Genomic DNA, 20553 nt, shown 5'->3' with positions numbered 1-20553 from the left:
GTTTCCCCCAGGTACCCATGTCATTCGACGCTGGGTGGGCGCCGGAGCCGCTTCCAACGTTAGAAAAGTTCCTGGATTTGAATCGGCCAGGGATCGAACCCGGGACATTGAGCATGGTAGTCAGACGCGTTACCGATTGAGCCACCGCGGCCACCTGTATGCGCAAGTAAACATAATTTAAATTTTGGATATTTTCGTCTCATTTGTTCTGCTCTATGTTAATCGTGACGATGAGAATGTATGGAAAATGAATTAAAGAGGATCAGGAAACATTGACATGACCACAATTAGGTCACCTGGCTTCGTAACGTATTAGGATGACCACTACGGGGCTTTCAAGAAAAAACATAGGTAAAAGTGATCTATCTCATTCAGTGTGAATACTTCGCATCCTAGTTTGTTCTACCCACCTTTCGTGATAATAGAACATAGCATCCTTGTTTGGGACCCTTCTATGATGGCAACACGAAAGGTTACTATGTAATAATGTAACATATAAACATGTTATAATAATTATAGTTGCTCGAGAGAATAGAATCCCAATTTCAGGCGCAATTTAGCTCTTTTCTGCCAAACAAAAGTGACAACACTGGCTTTTCCGCTAAACCTGAGATAGACATGGCCCCCGCAATAACCCCATAACACTCTTTGTCCTAAACCCAAGAAAAGTCTTCCCTTGCATTGTACTCTCATTGCCAGCCCTCTTCTCTTGTTATTCCTTCAGGATAAACGAAACTGCCTACCTCTTCGCTTGTGTCGGCTGCATAAAAAAATGTCTCGTTTAAACAACTTTTAATTTTTTTTAAATTTTGCTGTCACTTGCCATTGCTACTTGTAAAGGAAAATACAGTTGAAAACATTTTAGAAATTATTGTTATAAGAAGGAAACATGAAAGACCAAAAGTGGGTCCTACCTTACCGATGATTACATCTTCACTCGATTAAGAACTCAATTGTTCTTGCATTTTAGTCCAGCACTTTCTTGCATAAATCTGATCGCTGCACACGATATGAATCACAAACAAAGCTCTACCGCCACGAACCTCGCGCTCCGAGCCACGCTCCCTTGTAGCGTCCTGAGCAGGAGGAAAGTTTTCAGAGAGAGGAAACAAGCGAGAGAATCCCCGTTCACGTAATTATTCTACTTGTATTTCCAGTGAAAGTAAAACTACTTTGTAAATATAAGGCGTAACTAGCATTTTAATTTACATAATTTGGTATGAAGACTTACTTCACAAATACAATAAGTTCTTTAGACTTTCTGTTTACGCTACGGTGTTGGGTAAATCGACAAGACCATCAGCACTCTGACCAGAAAACGAGGTCAGAACTACAGTACTCCGTAATTTTCAATTTCACATACACTTGTCGATGAAAGGAAGGAAAACCTAAGTTTCGTACAAAATATGGAGAATGTACAATGAAATAGAAATCTCTCTGCACGAACACAGGCTAATGTTTATTTAAAAAAAAGCTGGTACACCACAAATTTCCAACCCTGGCGGAAATGCAGTGTTGCTGATATTCTGTTCGTCCTAGTGGGTAACACCGCGAGGCCGGCCTCAGGAGCACGTTATAAGCATACGTACAGTACTCGTAAGATTAGGCTTCCCGCATATAGGACGGAATGTGAAGAGAAGAGGCCCCAGCAAATGTGCCTCACTCCGTGGAAAGTTCGTATACTGGACAGGGTTAGAATTTTTTTGTAATTATCATAAATGAAAATCCAAACTTTTGCATTGCATTACATATGTTTTGACGAAATAAGTAAATACACCTTTGAAAGAGTAATGGCGTGGGTAGGTCCGGCCTCCTGGCCTCATAGGACGCTTCACCACTGAAAGCAACAACACAGCACCATAACACAACAAAGAAATAACACAACACAACTAGTTAACAATATCAATATCAACCTCGTACGTGACGCAAAAATAACGAGAGGCACACGCACCCGCCTGCTCTGTCTTGCAACTATAAGAAATGTAAATAAAATGTGGCAACGACGTCTGAGTGCACGCGCTTATCGGGAGCGGTTTGGCTATTGTTGACTAGTGTTGCCAGTGTTAAGTTTCATGATGGGAATATAATGAACGCGTGGACTTTTTTTTTTACTACGTGGAAGTAATGTTGACAATTGATTGTACTATGTGGAAGGTAACCCTTTACACCCAAAATTTTCACGAAAATTATGAATATTTACAACAGCCATTCAAAATATATTCCAAATACACTGGTGTCAAAAATGCAATGATAATTGTATTCGCAGCGCTTTATTCTAAGCGCAACCAAGCTATTCCGAAAGCGTAGATAAACACACCAAAGCTATCGTTGTTGTTGTGCTTGCTATTGACTCACACCGCACATCCTTTGGGGTTTTTAGTCATCCTTACTGCTATTTTTATCCTATCACGCAACATTTCGTCATGATGTTAACCCTGCTGGTAACAATGGACAGAAACAAAGGCCTTGAGTTAAGCAACAATTAACACCACATTACAGAGTTTCCGTAGTACCAAAATGTTAAATAAGCTGTGTGATGACCCTGAACAGCAGCGCAGGGAGTACAACATTCATCTTCACAAGTGTGCCCAGCTGTTCTTGTCGTACGGAATTCCACTCTTCCACCAATGAAGTCCTGAGCTCTTGAAGAGTCCGGGGAAGTAGCTGATGTTCCCCAATACGTCATCAAGTACGTCCCACCTGTGATCAAGAGATTTAAATCAGGCGAATGGCCTGGTCACTCCAAGCATCTGTTTCCACGTTAAATCCACGAAGGTAGCTCTATGTGGGTGTGCAACATTATGTGTAAACGACAAGTCTGGTCCCACTGTACCCCTGAACAATCGAAGGTATTCTTGTAGAATGACCTCCCGACATGTTCGAGCTGTTCCTCCTTCGAACACATGGACAAATGTACCCACACTCTGACACCATCATCTCCATAATGGTCACTGTTCATGATGCCGGCAGTATTGTGGTGACTATCAGGTTCTCTCCAGTTGAAGTAGTCGTGAATCATTCTGCAGACTAAGCCTGGACTCGTCTGAAAAGATAACACAGCAACGAAGTTCCTCTGTCCAAACAACATGTTCCGTGCACCAGGCTAGACGAGTTCGTTTCTGGGCAGCGGTCATTGGAATGCATACTGCAGGCTTACAGGCATACAACCCTCGATCATGTAACCGTGTAAAGCTCATGTACTCCGTCATTGCCGTTTCGCAGTTAGAGCCAAAACTCGATCTTCTTGTGCTGTTGCAGGTTTCGACACTCTGTGGAACAACCTGGTCCTCCGACACAAATATCTAGCCTAATGTTGCATGATGATCCTACCCCTCATAAAACTGAACCATATTCTAAAGGGAACAAGCAGTATCGTGTCCACAAACAACAAAACGTGACAAGGATCTAACCATAGGCGTCGCCAGAAATTTTTTTGGCCCGGTCACGCCATTAATTAAACTTAAATAGTAACTAACTAACTCTCTAGCCTTCTTAAACCCGAAGGTTCATGGCTGCAGCAACACAGGCCTTCCATCTGTCCCTATCTTGAGCAAGATCTATATACTCTTTTCCATCCCTACCGATTTCCTTTAGGTCCATCTCAACGTTGTCCCTCCATCTTCGTCTTGGCCTTCCTACAGGTCTCTTACCATCTGGTTTCCCAACAAGAATCCTGTAAACTCCTCTTTCCTCTCCCATTCGTGCCACATGGCCTGCCCACCTAAGTCTTCTTGATTTAATTATTCTAATAATATCTGGACATGAATACAAATTATGTAGTTCTAAATTATGTAACCTTCTCCACTCACCTGTCTCCTCATCCCTTTTAGGTCCAAATATTTTCCTAAGGATCTTATTTTCAAATACTCTCAATTTATGTTCCTCTTTCAATGTAAGGGACCAAGTTTCACACCCATATAATACTACAGGCAAAATTACTGTTTTGTATATCTTAACTTTTAGTTTCTTAGATATTAAACGAGAAGACAAAAGTTTTTGAAGAGAGAAGTAACATGCATTTCCTGAATTAAGCCTACTTTTTATTTCCTCTTTAATATAATTTTCATTTGTTAATATTACTCCTAAGTATTTGAATTTGGAAACTGGTTCAAACGAGTTGTTATCAATAATTAGATTTTGATTATTACCTAACACTTGGTTTCGACCTGTAAGCATATATTTAGTTTTCTCTTTGTTAACTTCCAAACCTATCTCTTTAGCAGTTTTGAAAAATATTTTAGCATTATTCTTAATTGTATTCACATCATCCCCCAGTAAGTCTACATCATCTGCATATGCTAACAACTGAGTCACACCATTTAATTTTAATCCTTCGTTAGTTTCTTTTACCTTCCTTACAGCATATTCTAAGGCAAAATTAAAGAGCAATGGAGATAATGCATCTCCTTGTTTTAACCCATCATGAATTGTAAATTTGTCAGACATATTATTACCCACACGAATTTTACTTTCTGTTTCACTGGTGCATATTTTTATCATACTAACAAGCTTCTTAGGTATTCCAAACTCTACTAATATATTATATAATTTATCTCTTTTGACCGAATCATATGCTTTTTTGAAATCAATGAATAGCTGATGGACATTTTGATTATGTTCCCACTTTTTTTCAAGTGTCTGTCTGATGTGAAAAATTTGATCTGTAGTTGATCTGTTACGTTTAAATCCACATTGATAATCACCTATAATTTCATTAGCGTATGGGGTTAGTCTTGTTAAAAGAATATTAGATAATATTTTGTATGTTGTTGAGAGTAGAGAAATTCCACGGTAATTATTGCAGTTCATTTTATCACCTTTTTTAAACACAGGAACAATTATGGATTCTTTCCACTGTTGAGGGATTTCTTCTTTATTCCATATTAAACAGATTAATTTATGAATTTGACATATTAATGAATTTCCACCATATTTAATTAACTCAGCTGGTATTAAATCAATGCCAGGTGCTTTGTTATTCTTTAGCCGTTTAATAGCATCTTTAACTTCAGTCAAGTTAGGTTCTGGAACTAAAGGTTCTGCTGTGTGTACTTAAATAGTAGAAATAATAATTATTATTATCACGGTTATGATTATGATTATACAATAATAACTATTATAAACTAATTAAACAAAGAAATGTTATTCTGTTATTATATGCTTGGGAACAGACTTCTACTCTATCCACCAAATGAGTGATTATACAGCAAAACTTTAACTTTTGTTATATTATTATTATCATCATCATCTTTTCACACATCATACAGTTGGTGTACTGAAATGCATATTACTACTTCCTTGTTTACTTTTACATACCATGTCCAAGAAGAAAAATAAATTTAGGGAATATTTTAGTAATGAAGTTTTGTTGTTAGACCTTGCACATAAAACTCTACTTTTTGGAATTTTGAAAACTGCAGAACCATTTATTCTTTGGTTTAATTGATAGAATATAAAAACCTAACCTGGTTTCTCTATTTTAGATTCATTGTTTTCGATCTAAGGCAGTTTCCACTCTGGTTCTTCTGTTCGAAAACTGACTGACTGAATTATTTCTGATAATTTCCAGGGGTAGTCGACTGACCGGTTGGACTTCCCGTTTCGACTTTCAAGGGTGTGACTTGCACCTCACTCACCTTTAAACCAAGATCCGCTTTGGAGCGCTACCTTATCGGAAAGTGAGGTGAAACCACAGCCCTTTGTCAAACAGGGTAAAAGGGATGCTTCTATTAAGGTCTTTGGCAGATGTTGCATTTATATCACATCAGTAATAATCCTTAATTTTTGGACACCAGTGTACATTAAATTCCATTTATTTGTTTTATCCCAGATAGCACGAAATCTTGTGGCAAGCTTGCATGTAGCTTGCTTATAGCTTGTTAAGTCAGTTGGATATCTCAAGCTTGAATCAAGCTTACAGTTGGCCTTGACAGGCTTATATCAAGCCTGCAGCTGTCTGTAACAAGCTCGTTGCAAAATTGGCATGTCAAGCTTGCTGCAACTTTAACTAGTTGACTTGATGCAAGCCTGATGCAAGCTTACAGCTTGCCATTATATGTTTGCAGCATGCTTGTTCACTTTGCATGAATAGCAAAAAGCAATGTTGCTATGCTATCTACGCGTAAACAACGATAGTCTACATTCTACACGTAGACTATTTTATACAAGTATATTACGTATTCTATGTAAACAACATGGCAAAAGGTCATAACTTAGCAAAGGGCGCCATGGAATTAAAATAAAATTATACTGCGTATCAGTTGCTGATGTGTAAGAAGAACTTTTCATACTTTTTCTTACAAATTCGAACAATTTCTCACCTAGGAAGATACCTAATATAGAAAACATTCTAGTGTTTTATGGGAAAAGACCACTCTTGCCTCACGACTGCCATCTGTTGTGGTTTTTTGCATACTATTTATCTTCCTCCATAGTTGATAGTAGAAGAGAAGAGAATTTTTTTTGTAAATAGGATTCTTTTCATTTCGTTAGGAACCAATACAGTTGAAAATGTCACTTTCCTTTCATGAAACCCTTGAAAATTAAGTTTAATGCACTTTAGATTGTCTACGTAGTATATGTAAACTACAACCCAATGTAATCTACGCCTAGATTACGTGTAGACAACGCATGTAGACGTAAACTTATAGTCTACGGCACATCACTGGTAATAACCATCTTTTTCCTCACAATTTCTGGATCGAAACTGAATTCCTTTATTTCTTTTCTTAAAAGAGCAATAAATTTTAAAGGTATATATTAACTTGATAAAATACTTTCCCAGGAAACTTTTAACACATGCAAATCGCTACCTGGCAAGCGTTGTTTCAGATGCTAATTGTACAACACCCTTGAGCGAGCACAACGACTCGCATCCGGCTTCGAGCGAAAAGCTTCCTGATTCCTTTATTGTGTGTAACCTAAAAGTGAACCTTGTTGGAGATTTTTATCTGGTTCGTGAGCAGACATGTTTTATTCCTACCGCTAAAACAGATTCGCGATTTAATTGCGTTCTTCTGTAAAACAGTTGGTGATTCGTCAATGAGCAATCCCCTGGTTCCCACAGAGAGAGCTTAAAATCTGTTTCCTTCTTAGGAAGCCGGTGCTTAATGCTTGTGTATGTTAATCTTACGGTTGGCTCTGAAGGTCGACTGTTTGTATGGTAATTAGAAAGATAGGCGGAGATGACTACATGTTGTACGCATAATACAACACTAAATACATCGTGCCACATTTCTCAATGCTTTGTCATTATCTTTTTCAAGAGTATACTGTACTTATACATGGAACATGATTTTATTAAGTAATTAGGGAACCAGTAACCAGTTTGCGAATTAATGTGGGTATGCCTGGGATTTCCCCCTGACAAAAAGAAATATCTCCGGCAAAATAAAATTATTTTTATCCCTGCCAGTGATGATTTTATTCCTCTCAAAGAAAATGGAATTGAAGGCATATCATTTCTTAACTATGCAAGAAAATTGATTCGTGTCCATTAATGGTCCAGTTATGATAGTGTGTCGAAAAGTAGTATGCAGCCTTTTGGGTTAAAGAAGGACACAATTCTGAAACTGACTAACGTCACGAAGCCAAGACATCAGAGAACTCATCGCATTCCAGCAGGCTGTGATGGCATAGTGTTGAAATTTTGATATTTTACATTTGTATTAAAGTGTTTACATGAAACTTGGAGACAGGTTACATGGACATAAGGTTTGAACTTGACAATAGTAATTTGGTCAAGTTTTCGGCGTTATCAGTTCGATAGCTCTTCTTGTGCATGAGTGTTTTTTGTTTTTTGTTTTTTTAAATATGTAACTATAGTAAGTGTTTCAAAATTGCATGTAAATGCTATCATAAGATTTAATGACCTTGGTTAGAACCAATGTTTTAAGGTACCTAGAACAGTAAGGAAATAGTTAAGTTTACTAATCGGTAACACATGCAAATGTGCTTACCTCCCCTTAATGAAATCGCAAATACGCCACTGAGTGGTAAACCCCCCCCCCCAGCAAAAATTCGCACAGTGGTTGTAACATCAACTATTTTAAGCAACTGCAACTAGTTACTTTGTATGTATTTTCCAAAATAAACCGTTGTGGAAACCCATATAATGGAATGATGCCCAGATCATGTTTTACACACACACACACACATACGAGAGAGAGAGAGAGAGGATGAGCCGAAGTAGCCCAGTCTGCAGGGCATATTCAATTTCCGGGTGGTTGATTTCAGATGCGAATTTTTCCAGCAATATCTTTCCATGGATCGGCTACTTGAGGGCAACACTTGGAGGTAAAGACGGCCAAAGCGTGGTGCTGATCGCATCACTTCAACAAATGGCCCAAGTTGTGAATGTGTGGGATCCTTTACATGCTGCAATGTGCATAGCGTAGTTTTGCATTATTTACATATATATATATATATATATATATATATATATATATATATATATATAGAGAGAGAGAGAGAGAGAGAGAGAGAGAGAGAGAGAGAGAGAGAGAGAGAGAGAGAGAGAGAGAGAGAGAGAGAGAGAAACAAGGGGAGAGAGAGGAAGTCCACCTATATTCTAATTCTATTTACTTGACTTCTTATTTTGAAGATCTCTCTCCATTCTTCTCAGTCAATAACATTTGAATTCCAGTCCCTTTCTTTATAACTCCAATTTGATTTTGGCGAATTTCAGCTTCTGCCTCTGTTTCGGTTCTCTAAATTATGTTTTCATAATTAATAATTAACGTTATGTGCTTAATCCTGCACTTCTGTTTCCTCGGACATCCTAGACTGTATATCTGGTGTTTCTTCTGTATGATTGCACTTCTTACTACTTTCCTTTTTGCTTCAAGAGATATTTTATGAATTCTGTAATGTATAAGGAAGGGATTTCCTATTTATATGTTGTTATCATTATTATGTCCCGCACCGTGATCGTCCGGTCTAAGGTGCAATGCTTTGGGCTCCGGTTACCAGACGTCACAGGTTCGAATATCCTGGGGGAAGCGTAACAACTTTCCCCCTGAGATTTCGGCCTGTGTCCGCCACCCATCATCGCGAGGAAATTGGAGAGCTACGAATTAGTAGCGTAACCAGGTCGTGAAAATCTATCACAACGACTGGGGGTTCGTCGTGCTGACCACACGTCACCCAGTGACTGGTTGGATGATCTCCCACCTCGGCAGGTGAGAGTGAGGCCGGCAGTCGGTAGGTACGCCCTGGCTCTCACGGTCTGTTGCGCTAAGGGTTATTATTATTATCAGTATAATACTCCCATGATCCTATCCCATCTCTGTTTTCGTAGCTTCTGACCAATCAAGAAAGCGATTGGTCACAAACAGCAGAAGATCGACACAAACTGAGAAAAATCTCTAAATTGTATGTGTGGTGATCAGTGATGTGCCGTAGACTATAAGTTTACGTCTACATGCGTTGTCTACACGTAATCTACGTGTAGGTTACATTGGGTTGTAGTTTACATAAACTACGTAGACAATCTAAAGTGCATTTTCAATGGTTTCATGAACAGAAAGTGACATTTTCAACTATATTGGTTCCTAACGAAATGAAAAGAATCCTATTTACAACAAAATTTATGTTCTCTTGTATTATCAACTATGGAAGCAGATAAATAGTATGCAAAAACCAACAACAGATGGCAGTGGTCAGGCAAGAGTGGTCTTTTTCACATAAAACACTAGAATATTTCCTATATTAGGTATCTTCCTAGGTGAGAAATTGTTCGAATTTGGAAGGGAGCGTATGAAAAGTTCTCCTCAAACATCAGCAACTGATACGCAGTATAATTTTGTTTTACTTCCACGGTGCCCTTTGCTAAGTTATCACCTTTCGCCATGTTGTTTACATAGATTACGTCATCTACGTGTAGAATGTAGACTACGGTTGTTTACGCGTAGACGCACATCACTGGTGGTGATTAAGAACAACGCTCGGAGATGGTAATACACTTCAACTGAAATTAAATATGGAATTTCTGTAATACATTTACACATTTTTTTTTATTATTTGGTCGATTCTCCGGTGGTACCAAGACGTGAAGTTGATGATAAGTTAAAATGTTAGGGTGCACTGGCACGTATGGGCATTTTGCATCCTTCAAGGAATAAGGGGGAAAATCCCCTTATGTAAACCCCTTACCTTAAAGTTAAAAAGGCTAGGTAGAGGGCTCCTTGAGCAAGGCTGAAAGTATGAAAGGTTATAGAAGGACTTTCACAAAACATACAAAACACATTAAAAAGGTGTAAAAACTTCCTCAGAAACAGTGTAAGAGGCCCGCTTTAAGAAGAAATCTAGAAACATTTCTTAAAACCTGTCATCATCTCCCAACATGGATGCTAAACAATTGGGAGAAGACCCTATCTATTCTCATCAATGAGGAACGTTTCAATCTTGGTCTGTCTGTAGTCTAAACAGCAAAATTTGTTCTAGATTTCATGTCAGTATCTAAAATCAAGTCTTGTCTTCCGGTATCTTTAAATGAGTTAGTTCTAGAATGTATCTTTCCGGTGCCGGTTTATAAATATCCAACCACCTCTGCAGGCCTCCGTGGCGTAGTGGGTAGCACAGCACGCAACGACTCCAGGGGTCCCACATTCGATCCCTGGGCATTGGTGTTCCTTTTTTGGTTTGTTCCTTAATGAATTTAATCATATCATCACTCATCCTCATCTTCGTGATTAGCCAAAAGTAGCAGAAAAGCGAAGTAAAATAAACCAAATCAAAACAAACCACCTCTATACATTTACATAAGGGGCAAAATGAAACTATCTTCATCAAGTGTAATCTTCTTATATATATACGTATATATAGGGTGTTTCGTAAGTTCGTTTACAATGCTTGAAAGGTGATTGTACGAGTGAAAATAAGGTGGAAAGTGCATGTAACGAAATTCCGGAAACGGCTTTGTTGCCGAGTTATTGACGATTGAAAACGTGGGAAAATGATTTTCCGAAGTGAATAATGGCAAGACGGGTGGAGAGAAGTCGTCGGTGTTGGGCGGTCCACTAAGAAATTGGGTACGCTCTTGTCAAAAAATCACGCGGCAATGTAGTGCAATGTCGGCGCAAGGGATTCCCCAAAGGACGCGAAAGAAGATGTTGACGGGAGTGGGGTTGGTGTGCGTTCTGCGTGAGCTGGTATCGACGAAAATTGGCATGTATTGAATAGCATCAAAAAACAAAGAAAATTTCCTGAGCGAAGGGCACCATGACGTAAAAACGAAAAAAATTAACTATCATAGGTTGCATACCCTGAAGGGCACACAGTATGCTTAATGGAGATGTGAAGGGAACCTCATCACAGACGGTTTTCAAAGTGTCCACCATGTACTTCCAAGCAGAGGCGACAACGGAGAATCAAGGATTGTCTAGTGCGACCCAACAACCTCGGCGTTTCTGCTATCGATGCTGCAGCTACATTGATACGGGCAACGAGGTTCTCGGCTGACCCGACAGGTGTTTCGTAAACGAGGCGTTTCATCTCTCCCCAGAGGAAGAAATCCAGGGGCGTAATATCAGGCGATGGAGTGGTCATGGCACAGGCCCTCCCTTGCCAATGCACTGGTTGTGGAATACGGTATTGAGGAAATGGCGCACATTCCGATCGAAATTTGAGGTTGCACCGTCATGTTGAAACCACAGTCTTTGTCTCAGTGCCAAGGGCACGTCCTCTAGTAGTTCAGGCAAAACCTCACTGAGAAATGCTTGATAAGTGGGTCCACATAGGCGAACAGGGAGAATGTACAGTCCAATCAAATGGTCATGCAGTATCCCGCACCACACATTCACTGCAAATCTGTGCTGATGATGTGCCACTAGCAGTGCATGTGGATTTTCATGTTCCCACACATGACTGTTTTTACTATTGAACACACCAATTTTCGTGAAGATAGCTTCATCAGTCCATAGTACCGTATTCTGAAAATTGGGGATAGTTTCAATTTGATGAACAAACCATTGGCAAAATTCGTCACGTGGGCCAAAGTCCCGAGGTAAAAGGTCTTGCACTTTCTTCAATTTGTACGGGTGCATTCCCTCTTCTGCCAGGACTCGCCACACATTCACATGGGAGGTGTTTCGTTCGTGGGCTAGTGCGCGCGTACTGGTGCCTGGATGATCCATCAATTCAGTTAGCACATCTTCCACAAACCGTCGTGTTCGCACACTTCGCGGTCGTCCAACTTCTCGACGAGGTGGCAACACTGATCCTGTTTCCCGAAGTCGAGTGTCTACAGTTTGAAATAAGGTGTGCGATGGTAACACCCTATTTGGAAACGTGCCCCATACAGACGCCTTGCAGCACGGCTATTACTTCCAGCCTCCCCATAAATCAGATGCATGTCCGACAGCTCTTGGGACGTGTATGCAGCCATCCCTTACACCGGGCTACAAGTGTTTATGGCCGTTAACGCTAGTACACTTCCCAGAACACGATAGACTGTGGCTAAGAGTTAACACGTAACACTGCTAGGTCAAATGCTTGCCCAACACTACTGTCCAAGAACCTCACGTCTTTCCATTCAACCGTTAATGTTTAACTACCTGCTGCTGGCACAGCACCTGAACACGAATGGCACAGACACGTGCGCTCCTTCATGAGGAAACCTACACGGTTGGCGCCCCTAGCGGGAAATGAAGTACTTAACGTCAGATCACACGGACACCCATCTGCCCTTCAGGGTATGCAACCTATGACAGTTCATTTTTTTCGTTTTTACGTCATGGTACCCTTCGCTCAGGAAATTTTCTTTGTTTTCTGGTGCTATTCAACACATGCCAATTTTCGTCGATACCAGTTCACGCAGAACGCACACCAACCCCACTCCTGTCATTGGGGAATCCCTTGCGCCGACATTGCACAACATTGCCGCGTGATTTTTTGACAAGAGCGTACCCAATTTCTTAGTGGACCGCCCAACACCGACGACTTCTCTCCCCCCGTTTTGCTATTATTCACTTCGGAAAATCATTTTCCCACGTTTTCAAACGTCAATAACTCGGCAACAAAGCCGTTTCCGGAATTTCGTTACATGAACTTTCCACCTTATTTTCACTCGTACAATCACCTCCCAAGCGTTGTAAACGAACTTACGAAACACCCTGTACATATAAATGGATGTATGTGTGTGGGTGTGTATATTTGTTTGTTCCGGCATGACTCTCGGACGCCTGGAACAATTTCAACCAAACTAGGTACACGTATCACTTGCAATCTGAAAATAATATTTTTGGGGTAAGACACCCCTGGCACCCCTAGGGGTGGGGTGGGAAGGGGTGACTGTATAAATAATCGAGAACCACCGATATTAAATTCCGCACAGACAGACATCCGTGACTCTATGCAATCCCGCACAACGTTAGTGTTTCTCGGGTTGTTTAACATTCAGGCTGTGTGCGAATGGAATCGACAGTTTTCGTGACACTCTCAACGCGGTTTATTGCAAATGTCTGTAACTTATCGGAAATTGTTAGTTTCTGTACCAGAAATGCGAAAACAAACACTTAAGGTGAAAATGACGTGTGGAATTCGAGATTACAAGAGCTTCGGGAAATTTCGAACATTTCGCGTCCCGAAAATTTCCCGACTTTGTCGTGAAATTGCGAATTTTTCTCGTCTCGAATGTCGGGATTTTAAAAAAAATTCCCGTCCCGACCCAAAAATTTCCGTCCCGCACATCCCTAGTTGAAACTATCGGTCATGTTAGACACTCACCGTGGTCGTGAACACATTGAGGTTGAGGCAGTCCTCGATGTCCCTCTGCAAGAACTGTAGCCCGTAGACCACCTCGTCATCCTCCTGGGGGCACCAGTTGCCCTGCCGCCTGGCGTCGCGGATCTCGAACCAGGGGTCGGCCTCTTCCGGGGGCTGGGGAATGATTAATTTGTTTAGTAATCATCAATATTTTAAAAACTCTGACTTAAAAACAAACATTGTAATTTTTTGTTACTCACATATGAACTTCGCTAAGAAAAGTTATCATCTTTCTCTTTATCTGACAAAATAAACAAGTAAGGAATATACATGTAAATACATATCTTCATAATAGTACAACTCGTTGCGACGCCAGAGGTCCAAGGTTCGAATCCTTGCATGGTTGTTCTATGTTAGTCTCCCTTCATTATATCATCATTCATCCTCATCATTAGAGGCCGCATTTTTATGTAATATCAAAGTACAAAATATGTACATAAATATGTAACAATAATTGATAAAATATGTACCTAAATATGTATTATCAAAGAATATGTAATATTAAAAGTAATCTAGTATCCAAGCAGTTTCAAGAAAATGCTAGATATTTATTTTATTTGAACACATTCAACATAATTTTAAGGACATAAGTTGTTCAAATTGAAATTTCTATCAAATTTATAAACTCAGAAAAGCTCAGCAACGTGTATTTATTTAAGAAACCAATTTTGTCAACTATTAATTACTTTTCACATCGGAAATTATTGTATAATATGTAAATATGTAACAGAGTTCTTTGTACCTTTCAAAACAAATTGTAAAAAAAAGCGTCTACAGACAAAACAATCGAATGAAAATAAATAGCTACTTTTGTACTTTTTGTGCAAGGGAACATATTGTGTAACTCGCTACGTACACACAGGAAAGTAGCTTTCTTGTCCAACGATGCCTAGTTTCTAGGTGCTTTGCCTAAACCTATAAGCGAAATGAAAATATGTAACCAGATGTGGGGAGGGGAGAGAAACTCCAGCATCTTTCCATAAATAACAGTTCCCGTGTTTTTTTTTCTTTTTCTACAGTCAATTTTAGGGGACCGTAAGCACCATGAATCTCATTGATTAGAAATATGACATCACATGAACTACAAATATTCTTCATCATGTTTCAAAAGATCGAAAATATATGTAAAAGAATCAAAAAAGGGAAAAATACCGAAATATGTTTCTTTATGTAAAGTAAGTTAGCAAATATGTAAAATTCTGGCAAATATTTCAAATATGTAACCAAACCGAGAAAAGAGTTTTTGTGTCTTGGAATATGCTAGATGTTCATCTGTTATTACACTGAATGATAAATTGATGAAATTGATGTTAGAAGAATCACAAGAAATCATGTTGTACCGGTGTGACTTCTTGTGAATCATCGGGTCACCCTCATGTTTCATACACCCACATGCATTAAAGAACCTATCCATTTTCCTTAAATCCAAGCGAATTTCTCAATTTGTCGCCATTTTGTACAGGCACTGCACTCGTGCTGCCAACTGGTGTGTCACGACGCAAACTTGGTGAGTTAACAGTAATTTTCATGATTCATTCATATCTGTATCGAATGAATCATTTATAGTATATACAGGGTGATTCTTTATGTAGTTTACAACTTCAATAATTTATAATTATTGATTGGAACCACATACAGACTTGGTTTATATGTCATTATGCAGCAAAACACTTCAAGTTTTTTATTAGAAATCTGTTATGGTGCAATGTGTGCACCGTTGGTCATCCTGGACACATCCCAACGAAAGTCAATTTCCTGCCAAACATTAACCAGCATTTCAGGGGTAACATTAGCGATGGCTGTTGTGATGCGATCTTGAAGTTTATGAAGATTATGAGGTAGGGGAGGGGTGTACACCCTATCTTTCACAACCCCCCCCCCAAAAAAAAAAAAGTCGAGTGGAGTGTTTCTTCGAACCAGAACACGCACTTAGCTCTTTCCGCACCAGTGAAAGCCATTTTCAACGATAGACCGGTGGCGCCGCATGTGATCAACTCCGCAACTACACACTACGTGAGTCAAAACTTGAAGTGTTTTGCTGCATAATGACATATAAACCAAGTCTGTATGTGGTTCCGATAAATAATTATAATTTATTGAAGTTGTAAACTACATAAAGAATCAACCTGTATATATGATACAGATACACAAGGTTTCCATATGTCCCTATGTTGGACGAGATGTTATCCAATTTTAATTACTTCCCCCCAACAGAGATAAAGTCTCCAATTACAGAATAAGGGTCTAATCGGCTCCCAAAGTGCCGAATTGATTGTAGAGATCAAAGCGATTTTGAGGGTTAAATATTCTAGCACCAGTGACCTTGGACTATCATGAATTGATTGGATACCAACCTGGAACCTCCTTGCCCCGCTGGGGGACTTTGCGTAGGGTATTCCCCTGAACTCGTACACCGTCCGGTGCTTCCTCGCCGAGATGGACGTCTTCCCCCGCACGGCCCCCAGACCAGGGATCTGGACGTACGGCCAGTCCTGGGCGAGGGTGGGCGACAGGATGGCGAGCAGAGCAGCGAAGGTTGCGGGGCCCATTTCCTCAAGCGGCAGATCAGACGACCATCACGCCGACACTTGGGTGGCCTGTAAAGTGCACAATTGTTAACTGCCTCACTCATAACTTGGATATTTAGGCAAATAAAATATTTATAATAATAATAATAATAGTTTTTCTTTTATTATGGTCATTTAGCCACTCTTGCAGCAACCCTTGTCAGTAAGAAAGTGAGAAAAAAGGAGGAGAAATCAGAATACAAAAAATATACAGGAGTAATAAAAGATCACAATAATACAAACACAGAGAAAGTTACATAGAATATTAACAGCGACGTTATTTCATTGTCTGATTACTCGGGCTCGGAAGTTGAAGACCTATAAAAAGACCTAAAAATATAAAAAAAGGGACCTTAAAACAAAAAAAAGGACGTATAAATGTGATCCAAATTAATTAATAACTTCAGTTTCAATTACATATTTAATATATATTTATATATGGTCGTATACATCGTGCTGAAAGCTTCAAAACAAGATAAAGTTGCCACTTACAGCGCGACCTTCCAGACACGTTACGGTTAGCGTATTTACAAACCCTATAGTGCTGCAGAACCAGAGGTATATAACACTTTCTTATTGGCTGTGTGAACCGGAAGTGTTTATGTTCCGTGTCCATTGTTCCTTGTCCATTGTTCCTTGTTTCTTCATTTACAGCAAAAGTATGGAAAAGTTAGACTTGTGATTATATATTAATAGTAATAAAGTTTATAAACAGTTTGTCGAAATTATGTTAAGAAATATATATAATAAAATATAATGTTTAAAATGCTATACGTTGGATATACATAATATTCTCAATACTCATTGGTAGTTACAAAGTTTGCACTGATGTGACTTTAAATAGGAAAATCATTCACTTCAAGAAGAGTTCTGATTTCTGTCTTCTAAAACATTAATTTAAATAATTTTGCTAAAAAATGAACCTTATTTTAAATGGGTTTCTTATCTTGTTGGGATGGATATCTGAAATCTACACTGTTAATTTGAACCCTGCCATCTAGCGTTAACTTTGAGGAACGCTGCATCAACTTCCGGAATGGCAGCCAATCAGTAGCCAAATATCGCTGGAGGTTCTGCAGTACTATAGGATTTGTAAATACGCTTACGGTTAATGGATCTTGTACCGTACCTGCTTCAGTCGTCCATAAATGTTTTTCTCTCGTTTCAGGGATGGTTCAAATATATTTATTTATTTCTTTACTACAGAAAGGATGTTTAAGAGGTGATGTGATGATCTGATGATTCGAATTGAGAATGGGCAGTAAAAACGTAGTTGAAAGAAGGTGAAGTTGCAAAAAAAACCGTTAAGACCTATAAAAAGGCTAAAAAAGGACCAATAAGCCAAAAAACGCCGAAAAAGGCAAAAAAGGACAAATAAAACCCACCTTTTTCTGGCCTACAATGACCCAAAATGAACATATATTATGTTGGGCCTCGTCTTCGGACACTAAGAAAAAAAAGGATATTTCCTCAACTTCCGAGCTCTACTGATTACCATGCGGAGAACCGGAATTTTTGCACCTGTTAAAGCGGCTCTGGTGCCCACCCAGTGTCGCAAAAAAGTGGACACCTGGAGGAAACTCTGGGAGGTAAAGGCGGTCAGGGGCGTGGTGCTAATCACATCACCCGCAACTTCGGCCGTGATCAAGAAAGTGTGGGACCCTAACTCCACACCCCCTATACCCCTTCATTCCGTGGTGTAAAGCGCAGGGGAGCACTTTACTTCTTGATGTTATTTCATGGTAAAGATTTTTGAGTTCTGTTTTTAAGATCACTTTATGTACAGAGAGGCTAATCGGGACTGGAAATACAGTTTTAAGTTGGATCCTGATCACTGTGCAATTTGCCTCCACCGGAAATCGAACCTGAACCCATTGATTACAAGGCCACTACGTCATCGAGGAAGCCCTTCACAGTAAAGAGAAAGAACAATATGAATTAGTAAGTAGCATATAATAATAATAATAATAAGAGAAAATGAAGAAAAATACAAAAACACAAAAAGATTTTCGTAAGTGGTGGCTCAGTCGGTAACGCGTCTGACTACCATGCTAAAGGTCCCGGGTTCGATCCCCGGCCGTTTCAAATCCGGGAACTTTTCTAACGTTGGAAGCGGCCCCGGCGCCCACCCAGCGTCGAATAACATGGGTACCTGGGGGAAACCCTGGGGGGTAAAGGCGGTCAGGGGCGTGATGCTGATCACATCACTTCCACTCACAACCAGATCATGAAAGTGTGGGGCGTTACTCCCACACACCCCTATACGCCTTCATGGCGTGGTGCTATGCACAGGGGAGCACTTTAATTATTTTTTTTGTAAGTAATCCCTTGCCTAGTATTCATTCTTTCCGTTTCTCTTCCAATAGATATTGCAAGCAAACTCGTAAATGAATGAAATATTATTACTCAATTACAAGTGGCAATACTTCTTTAACGTAATCGTTACTTCATATGTTTCCAAAAGGTATGGAGAAATGTTGTAAGCACATATAAAACATGCTAAGACATAAACATATGTGCAATAATATTTATTCAGTTGAATCAGTTTTTAAAATCTTTGGCCCATACATAAATGTGTATGTATGACTCATATGGGTATCGTGGCTAACGATGTCATCTTGTAATCCAAGAGGTCCTGGTTTTTATGCTCATTGTAGGTGCTATATAGGTCCAGACCCGATTAGTTTATCTTAGCATGAAGTGGACTTAAAGCATACAGGGTGTCCACATGACACCTCCCGGATATCAAATTTATTTTTTTTCTTTAAATTTAGTCCACTTCTACGTGGGCTCCTTTCGTAACCCTCAAAATGTCTAGCCGATACTCAATCTTAACCCATATGTGCACTAATAGTAATTTAATAGAGATGTGTTTACAGAGTTAGGATTTTTATTAATAAATTCCTTTAAGCCGTTAAAGTTACTAGTATGTCAGGGGTGATGGAGTTGATGGAATTCTCAATTCTCTTGTGGAGATCACGAAAGTCACATACAAGTCAGGATCCAACTTTAAACATGTAGATCGTTTCTTTTACATAAGCCCTCTGGACATAACCCCTCGGTGGCCATCTGATTGGTCCATCGCGATTTCCGGACATAATCTCTCTGGATTTCTTCTTATGGGGTTATGTAAAAGACACTGTCTGCACTATAGAACTACAGAAACGGCCAAATTGACCATTTAGGTATATTTTTGTTATCAAATACTCTACTCCTTTACTTCACCTTTAGAAAGCTTTTCTGAAATGTAGTTTACATGTAGATTTAAATCTTAGAATGAAGTTTGAAGTAATTGAGGGTGGGAGATGATTCTATATTCTACCTAGAATTACTATATCCTGTCCTTTTGCCCGCCGTCATTACTTATTAAAATGTTGAGTAGCATTTTCTACATATTGTTCTTTTGAAATCAATTGGAACGAGACTATGCCATTTCCCTGATAGCACGAAAGCTAGTGGCAAGTTGTCAGCAGCTTTTTTGTAGCTTGTCAAAGCCATTTGGATATGGCAAGCTTGAATCAAGCTGCCAATTGGCTTTAACAAGCTAAGCATGAACCTTGTCATGTCAAGCTTAATGCACGCTTACAGGGTGGCATTATATGCTGCAGTAAGCTTGTTCACTTTACATGAAAAGCTTGTTTCAAGCTTGAAGTAAGCTTACTATGCTAGCGGGTTCTTTTCTTAGGTTTTTTCTCCTTTTGCGTTATAATTCAAGTTATACCTAACGTCTACCATGCTTAAGTAAATGTAATTTCAATGTATTTTCATTCATCTTAAGTGCCACCTCAGGATGAAAGAAACACTTCTAAAAAATCCAAATTTCTAAGATTCTTGACTTCTATAAAAGTGAAATCAAAACTTTGTAGCAGAAAACTATACTAATGAACCAAATACTCAAAAGTTTCAAAAATAGATTTTATCTTACTTAACCAGTCCATTGAAATAGTGCGATCAAAATTACCGCTATTAGTAAGTCTAGGTGTTATGAAGTGTCTGTAATCCGAGTGTCAAAACAACAAACTTTGCCATGTTCTTTGCAATTCGAGTGAGTCATTATTCACTTGGTCCCTGGCTTTCTACACCAGTCGATACTCTGGCTATGGGTCACACAGTGAGAAGCCGCTTGCCAGACCTTGAACCTTAAAGGGCTTCTGCGAAACAGTTAATATTCCACTCAAGGAATTGAGGAAGTTTGTTCATTCATAGCTTCCATTGTAAAAAT

General features: G+C 39.3%; 1 protein-coding gene across 1 annotated transcript in view; it reads right to left on the bottom strand.

Moving 5' to 3' along the window:
- The window catches only part of LOC145979813 (para-nitrobenzyl esterase-like), a 120387-nt gene that overhangs the window by 83251 nt on the left and 16583 nt on the right, over positions 1-20553 (bottom strand). The window contains exons 2-3 of the mRNA XM_083112831.1: positions 16119-16361; positions 13726-13878 (exon numbers count right to left, since the gene is read on the bottom strand). Of these exons, the coding sequence (XP_082968957.1) occupies positions 13726-13878; positions 16119-16313 (348 nt within the window). The 5' untranslated portion in view covers positions 16314-16361. The remainder of the gene's footprint in view (positions 1-13725; positions 13879-16118; positions 16362-20553) is intronic.

This window comes from Lepisma saccharinum, chromosome 26 (assembly GCF_977018435.1).
Source record: "Lepisma saccharinum chromosome 26, izLepSacc3.1, whole genome shotgun sequence".
In the NCBI taxonomy this organism is placed as follows: domain Eukaryota; kingdom Metazoa; phylum Arthropoda; class Insecta; order Zygentoma; family Lepismatidae; genus Lepisma; species Lepisma saccharinum.
The sequence above is the reverse complement of the archived record's forward strand: the minus strand, read 5'-3'. Positions and strand labels throughout refer to the sequence as shown.